The 13,982-nt window shown below is 30.5% G+C and overlaps 1 protein-coding gene across 8 annotated transcripts in view; it reads left to right on the top strand.

Moving 5' to 3' along the window:
• The window catches only part of FMRFaR (FMRFamide Receptor), a 327,763-nt gene that overhangs the window by 294,987 nt on the left and 18,794 nt on the right, over positions 1 to 13,982 (top strand). For all 8 annotated transcript variants that reach the window (XM_076402262.1, XM_076402261.1, XM_076402267.1 and 5 more), the window contains one exon: positions 2,837 to 3,213. In XM_076402262.1, coding sequence (XP_076258377.1) covers positions 2,837 to 3,213 — 377 coding nt within the window. The remainder of the gene's footprint in view (positions 1 to 2,836; positions 3,214 to 13,982) is intronic.

Here is a 13,982-nt window from a genome sequence, read left to right as displayed (position 1 = left end):
TGGTATTTTTCTAATCGCGTCAACGTCGACCGAACCGCGCTTTGACAGTTTAGATGTACGTGTTCTTTTAATTAATTTTTCCCTGAGTGAGGCTGGATCTGATTAGGTTTTTTTTTTGGTCGGTCGTAAATTATTTAAATCGAATTTAATTTCAGGAACGATGAATGAGGTTTTATTGATTGGTTTGTTCGACCTTATGTGGTGGTCAATGAAACTACATTGTTAAAAAATACTACTGAAGATGTTAGAATGTGTTAGACTTAGTTTCAATGGGTAAAAGTAACGCCTAAATGAAATTAATGTTCATTCATTATGTAATTTTAATTTAAGTCTGTCAAAGTAACTAAACATTTATCTTGTCTAAGAACTCATACTTAGAAGATAATTAGATATGATATAGTATAGCATATTTAAACACAAATTTTGTGAAAGTACTTGATAAAGGTGTTTACCGAAACGTTTAAATTAAATTAATGTTTGTTAATGTATCTAGCTTTTTAAGATTGGGTACATTAATTATTAAAATAATTGTAATATAATCAAGTTTTAGCACTAGTTGTACTAAAGCGTACCACTTTTGTAATTTGGTTAATCTCACAGCTTTCCGAATTTATTCTATTTTTCAGTAATTTCATTATCTTTGCTATAATATATAACCTACTATATAATTGTCTAAGTGAAAGGAATACAGTAGAGAGTTTACAGAACAAAAATTTACACACCTGCTGATTTTTTGCCTATATTATTACTCACTGAAATAAGAAATCTTGCTTAATTTTATTATATGCCTTTAAAAAGTATATTCTTTTAAAGCAATGTCTGTTATAATATTACAAGCTATTTTGGTACAATAAGGATGCATATTTTTTCCAAAGAACTTCTCAAATTTAAGAAAATCAAACATCTATCATTATATGAATATATTTTTTTTATTTGCTAGTGTTTTACTTGGCTATCAAATATCCAAAACTAAACATTTGGCAATATTGTAAAATACATTTGCCTCTCTAGCGTAATCGTACTAACAGTGGATTTATATGTACGTTTTCTTTAAAGTGATTTTTACTTAAGGGAAGGTGATTTCTGATTTCTTATCTGATTGTATTTTTAAGGTGGATTATATCTAACTAGCCATTAAAGTTATTATATAATAACCAAGTATATTATATTGACAAATTGTAATTTTAGATTAGAAATGAGATAACCACAAGAATAGAGAAGTAGATAATACGAGAGTTAAGATTTGAGACAATATAAACATACAAAATTTAGGAACAACATTAATAGAAAATAATTTAAATAAAAAGTTATAATAATAACAAAAGAAGGAGGGGCTAAATAATGCAGGGGGCATAAATATAATAATATTAAATCGGGGGTAAAATAAAATATATCTTATAAGAAGGAAGCGTTTAAAAATTATATTATAAATAAATAAATAGAGAAAATGTAAAATCATAAAATAAAACATTGCATTTGTAAAAATAATATATATATATATATATATATATATATATATATATATATATAATTAATCAAAGTATTTTCCAACAACTTTTACGATGTCTGCTCATTCCAACTATCTATCCATTTTCTCTGATTCAAGCTGCTACAATATATCCTTCACAACTCTTGCAATGTGTGGCCGAGCGTTGTCATGCAAGAGGATGATTTTTTCTCTATTACTCTGTGTTGTTGTTCTTTTTGCAACAATATGTCGTTTAATATGTTGAATTGACGTCGGTAAACAGCTGGTTACATTCGTGTGGATATAGTTGGGTCATTAACTGCTAGGTTTTCTAACAATTCTCTAATTTCTTCTTACTTTCTTTGGCCTCGTCCAAGACGTGCTTCGTCCTAAACATCAAAATCACCATACCACCACAAAATGGCCATATCACAATTTTGAGCATTCTATAATGAATGTCTCTATATTCTGAAAAACATAATAGTACTAACTGGAGATAACTAATTGAAGTTAAATTATGTTGTTTAAATGTTGGTTAGATTGATACTTCGTATATTTGCCAACAGATATAGCCGACCAAAATACATGTAATACAAAATATTAAAAAAATATATAAATAAAGGCAATAACGGATAGTAGAAAATATTCCATATATTCATAGTAAAAGTTATATGCATGCGTAATTTTTTCCATCATCAATGTTTAGGGCTAACTTTTGAAATAGCATCTTAAATATAGCCATAGATTCCTTCTAACATTTACAAATATGTGTATACAGACAATTGAAGAACAAAATATATTGTGTACCTTAAAATTAACCTGTATATGTCTAAATCATATTTTACATTTTTCTATCTAAATTTTATATTTAGATTTTTTACACACTTACTATATTATTTTTATGTTGTAAAACTTGAAAACTTATAAAATAAAAAACAATATATCCTCACAATCATAATAGACATTACAAAACATCGAACTACTTTTACATATAGCCATTACTATTAAAGTATGTTAACCTATTTAACTTTTATCTGCATTTAAAAGCATTAAAAGCCTATTGCATATGCCTAGAAATTATTTCAGAAAACCTGCAGTTTGCTTAACTATGACCTTTATTACGACATAATCTTAATTTTATTCTCTTTTATCTCGAATAATAAAGACACAATAATTACAGCTTAAACAGATGCAAATAAATGTAAGATTAAGGATGCAAATTGAAATTCAAGGTATATCTGCGAAAAATTAATTATTATTTTTAATCACTAAAATCGTCTACTTTTTATATTATTTAGCTTTCTAAAAGTATCGTTCAGTATAAATTTAAAAAATAAATAAATAAAAAAAATATCATACTTGTTACAGGTGTTGAAAGCCAATCGTGAACGTCAACGTCTGTCCAGACTACAGCAACGTGAAATCGGCCTAGCCACGATGCTCATGTGCGTTGTGGCTGTCTTCTTCGTTTGCAATTTGTTACCTATGGTGATCAACATAGTAGAAACGTTCAAGATTCCCACCGAGGATGTGTTTGACTTGAACATGATGATTAACCTCAGCAATTTGCTGGTGACCATCAACAGCAGCGTGAACTTCGTCATTTACGTGATTTTCGGCGAAAAGTTCCAGCGATTATTCCTCATTCTCTTCTGTCACAATTCTCTCTTCTTCCCCGGAAGAGAATCGCCAGATGCGGTGACACACGAAGACAGTTTCGTTTCAAATGGTGACCGGAGCTTCAGGTAAGATTTAGCTTAAGTTTGTCAAATTTCACATTTTTGGCCATTCTGGTTATTTTCATTTTTAATTCTAAATTAAGTAGGAGTTCAATCTGTATTGCCTATCTCGAGTCGGATTTTGTTCGCCAATACCGTTATTTAACTTATTTATATACTCTCATTATGCTACAAATATAGGCTTGGTGGAAACACAATATCGATAAATAATAGTGATTTCATTTCAAAATAATCACATATGTGTTTGAAAAAACCAATGTAAGCTTTAAACAGCTTTTAAGCTTTGAAAATATCTTAATAAAAAAATAGAATCAAGTACAGTTATAAATAAGTTAAATATAAATACATTTACCATGATTGGGAATAAAACAATATATCAGAAAATAAAAGAATTTCCATGTACAAAATACCAAAATATTGACAACTGACGCATCCTATTTACCATTACACTGACATTAGCAGACTACCATTTATTTCGCGGTATTTGTGAATTTATAATATCTTTAGTTAGAGAGTATATCTATGTGACAGAAACACACTGAAAGGTATCTAAGAATATAAGTAAAAGCATATAAAACAGCAAACATTTAAAATAAAATCCAAAAACTATAAAAATTTACACATCCACTTATATTTTGTTAAAAGAAATATATGTGTTAAATGAACTAAATCTCCATGACATATACTTAAAATATCTTAAAAAGTTTTAGCAGATAAACGTTAAATAGCTGGATTAAAAATTGATAAATAAATCATTACATATCTTGTACATCACTTATTCTTTACATGAGCGAATAAAAATTCAGACCTGATCTTTGGTGTGACTCCCAAAAATTCTTTCACTCAAGCTCATCTCGGAGTTTAAATACAAATATTAGAGATGAAGAATTTTCACAATCGTCAAAACTTAAATTTCTTGAGTGAATATAATATTAGAATTTGCAGAAAAGTAAGACAGAGCTTTTGGGTTCCCGCTTGAAGCAATAAAACTTGCTTATTGATTCCAAAATAATAGATATTTAGCATCTAAACTAAGGAACCAAACAAATTAAATAAAATATTTTGAGAATCATAATTTTTAAAAAATCAAATAAACAACATAGGTTTCTCATTGATTACGTAAACTAAATATGTTTTATTAAGTAACATAACAACGTTGATCTCCTGGGTTTTACTGGCACATAGAAACTATTCCCTTTAAATATTCTACGACCGTATTGCTCAAAAGGAGCTGAATCTCGTTACTGCAGCATTGAAACAAGAATTAGCAACCAAATCCAATGATTAAAATTAGATAACACACACCAAGAAATTATTGGGGTGCGTTTGTTTTTCAAGAATCATATGCAGATTATCTGCATCACAAATGCTACATTTTCGACCGTTAATAAAACCATCAAGATTAAAAACCTATATACTATATTATTTGACGTATATCCCAAGTAAGTATACGCTGTAGAGAGCTTCTGGTAACTGAACTTTCGCCAAGTTGTCAACGCCCGTATGATCTTTGTTTATTTCGGTCAATTCGTTATCATTGTCATTTCATAGTCATTTACTTTTTGGGTTGTTAACATTAACTTTTTAAAATTTTTGCAATTTTGCAAAAAAGCGCCAGTTTAATTGCATTTCAAAGAATGTGCATTATGATTAATTTTACTAATTTCACGACAATGCTACATATTTACTTTATCCGGAATAAATGCTATATCTCTAAAAAAAAAGTGATTTGAAAGGAACATTGGCGTGTGAAATAATGGGATTTAAGTACACACCAAAATGTTCTAAATCTGTTACAGAATACTGTTGCAATATTAAATTAATTAATTTTTGTGTCAAGGTGGAATAAAAGTTATAAAACTTTGAGATATAAAATGAAAACTCCGAATAATATTTAACGTTCAGTTCCTTATGAAACTTTCAATAACGTCAACGTTTTGTAACGTTTGTGTTAATATGGGGAATTTTTAAATCTTATGCTTTTATTTTTACTAAAAACTTAATCACTCTTCTATTATAAGAATAAATGTTTTTTCTGTCCTATACTAATGTAGCAATATACTTGTGATTCTTTATTACTTTTACCATGCCTATTGGTAAAATTATTTGAAACTGTGCATCTCAGTGTTAATATGACAACCAATACATTTTAGCTTAAGCTATTTCATTTAAACTTGTGACGTGTCACATTCTGGTATGAACTGAGGATTTATAGCTTGCGCCTTTAGTAAAAACGGTACAATAATTTGAGATATATTATCGGTAGTTTTTAACGCGAGATAAGATCCCATAGAAACCTTAGACGAAATAAAATTGAAACGATTTAAGGATAACTCATCGGTCTAAGTCGGCTAGCGCCATTACAAAAACGATTCGGGACTGGTTCGAAATTAATGTTGCTTTTAAGAACGTTGAAATTGCGTTTTACGAGATTCCGCTATCGATATTGCGCGATATTAGAAAGATCCCGTCGGTAAAGCTTAAAATGTGGCGCGCATTTTTTTGTAATAAGCTCCGCAAACATGCAAGAAACTCATATATTGCAAACCCATATTCGGATCGTATCCTTTGATGCAAAGGGCAAAGTGCTGAGCGCGATATTGGCGAAATGTAGCAGGTAATATGACAATAAGACTATTTTCCAATCAATATTGCTTCGTGTTCGTGTAGATTATTAATTTAGTAAGGACTTACTTCAGTGAATATATTCTACATAAAAAGAGACAATTACCGATATAGGAAATATTGCAGTATTTCTCAGGTAACATACGAATGTCATCACGTCAGGCACTTACAGATCTTGAGTCAACGAATCCATATCCAGCGAATTTACATCCAGCGTCTCGCACTATTTATCCATTAAGGCTCGCTGGATTGATCAGCACAAAAAGCAACAAATCTGCGAATATCCCGTGTGCGGGAAAATTTTCCATCCCCAGTCGAGAAAGTGTCGTGTGTCATGAGAACTTGTATTAACTACCATACACCAACTGTTAAACAACTTAATCTAACTGTTAATTTCGATGGTTTTGGCAGTTCTGCTACATACAATAATTGCTTTCCATTTAGTATTATTGAGTTATTCGATGTATACAGAAATGGTCAATTACACTTTCAACATTCATAAATTTTGTTTATTGAATTAATTATTTGAAGACATTTGTTACCGATACATATGCTTTCAATTATTTAAAAGTAATAATTGTAAGAATAAGACTTTCTAGCCGAAAACTCAAATAAAACTTTCAAGGAAGTTTCATGTCGCTTAATAGTTGACAAATTTGTTTCCAGGCGTTTTTGTGCCGTAGAAAAGATGCGAAAGGAGGCAAGAATGCTGGTAGCCATTCCATAAAATACCACTACCAAGCGAAAAAACAGCAATAACGAGTAAGAGACCAAAAGTCATCATCTCACATAAAAACGTTCGGTCACATGTTGGAACATTTTTGAAGAACACACTGTCGCTGAAAAATTGCCTGGCAGACGTTTTCGAAATGCTGGAGACGTTCGAAAATTGATTGATGATTTCCTTGTATCGTCTTGTTTCCTGAAATATTGGAAATAATTGCAGAAAATATTTTGATAAATATATATTGTACCTGTTTTGCTCAATCAATTCATTGAAAAAATTATCAAAATACGTTCATCTATTATTTCACAAGATGCAATGTCGACACCAAGGAGATTACACACCTTGTGAGATTACTGCGGGAATATTATTTAATTCTATATTTAATATTAAGGGTTTATGTACCTCAGAAATAAGTTTATACTTCAAGAAAAAATCTTTAAAATTTGAATCATACATGAAGTAAATGCTAGACACATTCTTTAGACAAAATTGATAGAAATCAACCATTTTGTCAATTTTAATTCAGCCAGCTTGATAGGAGAAGTGGTCAAGGCGACAGGACGGCCCCCCTACTGTACCGTTAGTCCCGAGTCAGAATACTGTTGGAGCATGATCATAAATTTATCTTTGTGACTTTGCATAAGGCAAGACTGCAAAATATTACAAAGAATGTCTTTCTAGTCCCAACCAAATAAGCTTGGAGCCCACACTGAGCATTAGATGCAGTCCAGATAAACACTACTTGGTAAAAAGGAGGCTATAAAATAACTAAATTTTCTTATATTTAAATTTGATTTATTGGATAAATATTGCTTCTTATGAATTATTATTTAAGAATACTTCATTCATAATTTTATTTTACTACGCAATTGCTTATTCAAATTTAAATAAGAATACCATCCTATAATTTTTGTCCAAGGATACATTTTCACTATGTTTTCTCTTCTAACGTTGCTCAAAACTATTGACTTTCTTGTTTTTTTAATAAATAGTGCAGTCTTTTTCTGTCTAAACCAATTTAGTTTGTGGAAAATAGGATGCATAGTCTTGTTATCAATTATAACTTATTTTAACATTATAGTACATCTTATACATATATTATCGAAGGACTTAAAATATTTACATTGTACTCTTTTCTTTTTCTACACCTTTCATGAGGTGAAGTTTCTAGGCATGTTTTTATGTAGCCCAATATGTTACCCAATTCATATAATTAATAACTGTATATCTGAGAAACGTATTTTACTTTCATTCGCGAGCATATTTACCTTTTTATGTTTAGTTCTTGTTTTCTTCGAGAGTGTCGACTAGTTGTCAAGTCATCTTGGTATCTACAAAGCAGCTAGTATTCATTCTCTCCTCATACGTTCTAATCTAGTATTCATGTTTAATTTTCAACAATTACAATCATATCTGTGTACACAAATCTTTCACGCCCTACAATACCATGTTTTACAGTTATATTCAATTAATTATGTGCATACCTTTGGTTGTGTCCGCTCTCATCACTCTGTCTCAGGAATTTCCAGCATTGCACAACAATATCACATATCCTGAAAGTTTCCTTCGGTCAGTTTCACTTTTCGACTTACTGTTAAATTCAAACACTAAACTATTAATTTCTAATCTGTCTAAAACATATTCACGATTCCACCATTTATCTGTTACTTCCTTTCTATGTTTCATCCAGTTCATCCAAATCGAAGGTGTTATAGTTGACAATGCTTCCTTCAACATAACCAAACAGTTTTTGATGCAATATCCTTCTCGATCAGCAATATATCTGCAATTAATTAACAAATATAATGACCAACATAACATAATCGAATCTATTGTAACTTTTACCTTTTTCCATCAATTTTTGTTGTTTTTACACTTTTTCTGTTACTGTCTTGCCAAAAAAAAAACAATTATGAACTCTGTTCTAGGCAAATTTAAAATATCCATAATTCTTGTATAACGCCTTTCCATATATGTTTAGTGCCACTCTAACTTCACTGAGCCGATCGGTATATGTATTACCTCCAAAAGTTATATTAAGATCTTAGATGCTTGCATGAAATGTTGATCATTCTTTTAAATAAATTGGTAGAATGCACATTAATCAATGCAGATAAAGCATCGATCTAAAGTAGTGGGTTATGACGTATTTTATTTGTATTTGGAGTATGCTTGTGCTGTAGACCTTCACATTTGATTTTCATAAGTGTTACAACTTATGGCCGAGTGTATTTAAGGAAGACGATGACTATGCATTTGTTACTTATCATTGCTCGTCTTTATAGCTCTATAACAATATTTTATATGTTATATAGTACAGCATATTCAGTCAATTCGTATGATAACCATTTCTTTTATAATGGATCTTTGTTATCGGGTGTAAAAGTTTGGAAAAACTGATTCGCAAACTGATGCTGCGAAAGTTCTTTGAGAGATTGAGTTGAATTCTCCTCCAATAAGTCTTGTAATTTACTGTTGTCGAATTTTTCTTTGTTGTAATTAGCCACTTGCAATTGGCAAATTCACAAAAAGTTCATGCCACTTTGTCAGTAACTTACGACTTGAAATCATTAAAATCATGGGCAAAAAAAGCAACGCTAGGTAAATATCTAGGTAGATATCTTAATATAAAGGTTGAGTTACATTAATTATTGAATTTAAAATTTTTAAAACATTTTTTGAATTAATTAGTTGGATGTTGTTAAATTACAAAGTTAAGTGAAATATTGTTAAGTGAAAACAATTGCTTCGAAGGTATATAAAATAAAAATGCTGAACTCCTCTATCAGATTTTTTTTTAGCATTAATTATAACTTGATCTTTCATGACAAAAAATTAAAGTTTGGTGACTAAATTATCTTTCTATCTGTTGAACCATAAGATATATAAGTATAATGAAACTTTTTAAATTTTATTCTGGTCAATATCTCATGGATAATTATAGAAACGTCAAACAGATATTTTTTCATTATCTGTACTATAGGAGTAATAAATTATAAAAGTTTCATTTCGCTTCACAATCGAAATTTCTTGCGTTTGATTTTTAAGTCGGTTTCAATTTATTTCTCAACGTCCGTCTGGACAAAGTTAAATTGCTGAAATTTCTAGAAGCTTTGTTAAATTTCATGACTAATTAGCTGCAAAATTGTTTTTTTTTAACACTGGCTCGGAATTTCAGATATACGAGTTCAATTATATTATGGTAAAATCGCTGAAACTTAATTAGAAATACAGTAGACTAACATACTTCTGTGAAACATTTTTTTATGAACTTATTGGTCAGATTAAGCTTTTAAAACGAATTGTTTTGAATCGATTATTTTAGATTAAAAAATTCTTTGAAGTACATTCCATAAATCGAATTCGGTATATGTTAAGAAGTTTAGAACAAAAACTTTGCCATGTCTTGTATCCCCATTTTAAACTCTTACTATGACTTCATCACAATAGGAATCTTTATTATGTTAAATCTTTACGATTTAATTTTCCAATACATTATTATTATGCTCAGACAATTATTAAGATGTAGTATATATATATATATATATATATATATATATATATATATATTACATCGGACACAACCAAAGGTATGCACATAATTAATTGAATATAACTGTAAAACATGGTATTGTCGGGCGTGAAAGATTTGTGTGCACAAATATGATTGTAATTGTTCAAAATTGAACATGAGCACTAGATTAGACCATATGAGGAGAGAATGAATACTAACTGCTTTGTAGATACCAAGATGACTTTACAACTAGTCGACACTTTCGAAGGAAACAAGAACTAAACGTAAAAAGGTAAATATGCTCGCGAATGAAAGTAAAATACGTTTCTCAGATATACAGTCATTAATTATAAGGATTGGGTAACATATTGGGCTACATAAAAACACGCCTAGAAACTCGGTATGAAAGGTGTGGAAACAGAAAAGAGTAAATGTTTTAAGTCCTTCGATAATATATGTATTAGATGAACTATAATGTTAAAATAAGTTATATTTGATAACAAGACTATGCATCCTATTTTCCACAAACTAAATTGGGTTAGACAGAAAAAGACTGCACTATTTATTCAAAAAACAAGTAAGTCAGCAGTTTTGACCAACGTTAGAAGAGAAAACTTAGTGAAAATGTATCCTTGGCCAAAAATTACAGGATGGTATTCTTATTCAAATTTGATTAAGTAATTGCGTAGTAAAATAAAATTATGAATGGAGTATTCTTAAATAATAATTCATAACAAGCAATATTTATCCAATAAATCAAATTTAAATATAAGCAAATTTAATTATTTTATTATATTAACCTCCTCTTTACCAAGTACTGTTTATCTGGACTGTATCTAGTGCTCAGTGTGGGCTCCAAGCTCATTTGGCTGGGACTAGAAAAACTTTCCTTGAAATATTTTGCAGTCTTGCCTTATAGATAGTCATAAAGATAAATTTATGATCATGCTCCAACAGTATTCGGACTCGGGACTAACGGTATAGTACGGGGGCCGTCCTGTCGCCTTGACCACTTCTCCTATCAAGCTGACTGAATTAAAATTGACAAAATGGTTGATTTCTATCAATTTTGTCTAAATAATTTGTCTAGCATTTACTTCATGTATGATTCAAATTTTAAAGATTTTTTCTTGGAGTATTAACTTATTTCTGAGGTACATAAACCCTTAATATTAAATATAGAATTAAATAATATTCACGCAGTAATCTCACAAGGTGTGTAATCTCATTGGTGTGGACATTGTATCTTGTGAAATAATAGATGAACGTATTTTGATAATTTTTTCAATGAATTTATTGAGCAAAACAGGTACAATATATCTTTCTAACTCAAGATTTTGTTAAAAAAGATCCCCATTTTAAACTCTTACTATGACTTCATCACAATAGGAATCTTTATTATGTTAAATCTTTACGATTTAATTTTCCAATACATTATTATTATGCTCAGACAATTATATATGTATATAATGTAAAGGGCTTTCTAGTCTAAAACCTTGAAAAATCGATATTTTTTCCTTAGATTTAAATATTAACTGAATTTACATGAAATTTAGTATGAGCCTATGAGCTCTATATATTCTTCCATTATATAAACTATAGCAACACTTGGATATTTTTATCTTTAGAAAATCTAGTGTAACAGCCAGAATTTAGTGAAAAACATTTTATTCGGTTTTTTTTACTATGAAGAAAAAGAAAACGATTTTCTCGAATTTCTAGATTAGAATACAGCCTTAATGTACATTACCTTCACGAATTTAATTCCAGCAATAAGTCTTTGGAAGTGTTTCATGCGTCCAACTTAGTACCAAAACAGTATTTGAGAAGTTATTGGGAATGGAATATTCCTAACAAATGATCGCTGCGGGTTACAATGGGTTTAAACGGTCGTTTCCTTCTACTGTTGCGATAGTGGCGGGTTCGAATCTTGCTGCTGCATGGATGTACTTTATGTTTGTTACTATAATTGTAAATGAACAGTGAAAAATCCGACAAGGAATAACCATCCCAGTCATGAAAGTAAGCAGGCTGAGTAAGACTGGATGTCTTCTGGGATGGTATTTAAGTTGGTCACTGGCCTGTTGGTAGGCTTAATGCCGACGACCGTAGTTCGGAGCCCACGTTAAACTGTATGTACAGTCCAGATAAACTCTCGTCGGTAAAAAGAGACTTTAAAATATTGTTAAAACGGTAGTCTTATATGAAGAGACACGATATTGAAACATTATATCCATCACATACTTACTCCATTTTAGACAATGATAAAGTGATATAGATGACATCTTAAAGATATGGGAAGATTGTGTTTTTTTTTGTAAAATATTTTCGAGTGTTGGGTTTACTGGAGCACTGTTTTTAAAGGAAATATCAAATATTTCTGACATCAACATGTGATAATAGGTGAAATGGATCCCCTGGTATACATTTAAGTTAAATTGATTATGAGTTATGCGGCTAGCAACCGTTGTACGGCTTAAAAAGCGACCCAATACAACTTTGTCTCTCAAAACCCTTTTCTAAAAAAATATTATGTTTACTTGAACTGGACAGAATTGGAACATTGAGAGATGTGTTATATACTAAATAGAGAGCTTCAGAAGTTGTCTGGTTTTTCCGACGTGGTATATAAGTACTGTAACACAGAAACGCCGCGACTAACAAAGAGTGCGTGTAACAACAATGCGTTTATATAAACATTGCTAACCTTCGCTGTACCATGTGGGGTACGACTCACCCCAGTTCTTAAAAATTCTCAACTGTTTTAAAATTTAAAAAACTTGCTAGTAGAGTTTCTTTCTTAGTTTTCGAGATACAATGAGTGCAAACAGATTTTTTTTCTTGTTAAGCAACTTGAGATTGACACGAAGCGAGAGAATAAAAGCTCATCGTTTAGCTCCAGTAACAAAGATTTTTGAATTTTTTAAAACACTGTCAAGATGCTTATATTCCGTAAATCCTTACAATCGATGAAGAACCAGTTGCTTTTAGAATACGATGTGTCTTCCTCCAATACATTACTTTAAAATGAGCAAAGTGCGGCATTAAAATTTATGTTTTGGTGATATATAGCCCTTCGCTGTAAGCAACAAGCTTTATCTTGTGGATCCATTAGTACAATGTGTATCGCAATAATCTCGGAATGTTACCATTGACAATTTTTTTTACGAAACCCCAGAAAATGGATTAAAGAATCACAAGCTTACGGTAGTGAGTACTTTACGCGCTAATAAAACTTGTACTCCGCCAGTTTTCAAGACAAGTCCTGAACCAGATACATCAACATGTGGATTTGAGAAAAAGGTAACTATATTATCTTAGACCCCAAAGCCACGTAAAGTTATATATCTGATGTCATCATTACATCATGACAAAGAAATTGATTATGCAACCGGAAGTAAATAAAAACCAGCTGCAATAACATTTTGTAACCAGACCAAAAGTACTGTAGATGTAGTTGACAAGTTAAGCACAAATTACGATGTCTCAAGAAATTCCAAACGTTGGCCACTAGCAATATTTTTTGAATTACTCCATCATGCAAGAATAAATTATATGCCTATACATATCATTAATAATGGGAGAGTGAAAAACAAAGCATATTTGAGAGGACAGTTTATTCGCGAGTTAAGCATTTCTTGAGCAAAATACCATTTGTAAACAAGAATACAAAATCAAAAGCTTCTAAAAGACTTACGCGACAGTATCAGTAAATACTTTGAAGATTATTCTGAAAATGTAAAATAACCTCCTGCAAAAAGGCCTAACATGATGCAGAGATGCTAAAAATGTCCTAGAAAGAAGGACGGACAAACTAAATGTACATGTACAAAATAAGCTTTTGATCGGGTTTGGCATTTGGGATTAATCTGTAAGATGAGCAAATTGTTACCGCGTAACTATTGTCAA

This window comes from Rhynchophorus ferrugineus, unplaced genomic scaffold (assembly GCF_030347505.1).
Source record: "Rhynchophorus ferrugineus isolate W39M unplaced genomic scaffold, kcgeb_rfMv2 rfM4, whole genome shotgun sequence".
NCBI classification, from domain to species: Eukaryota; Metazoa; Arthropoda; class Insecta; order Coleoptera; family Curculionidae; genus Rhynchophorus; species Rhynchophorus ferrugineus.
This window is presented reverse-complemented; position numbering and strand designations above follow the sequence as displayed.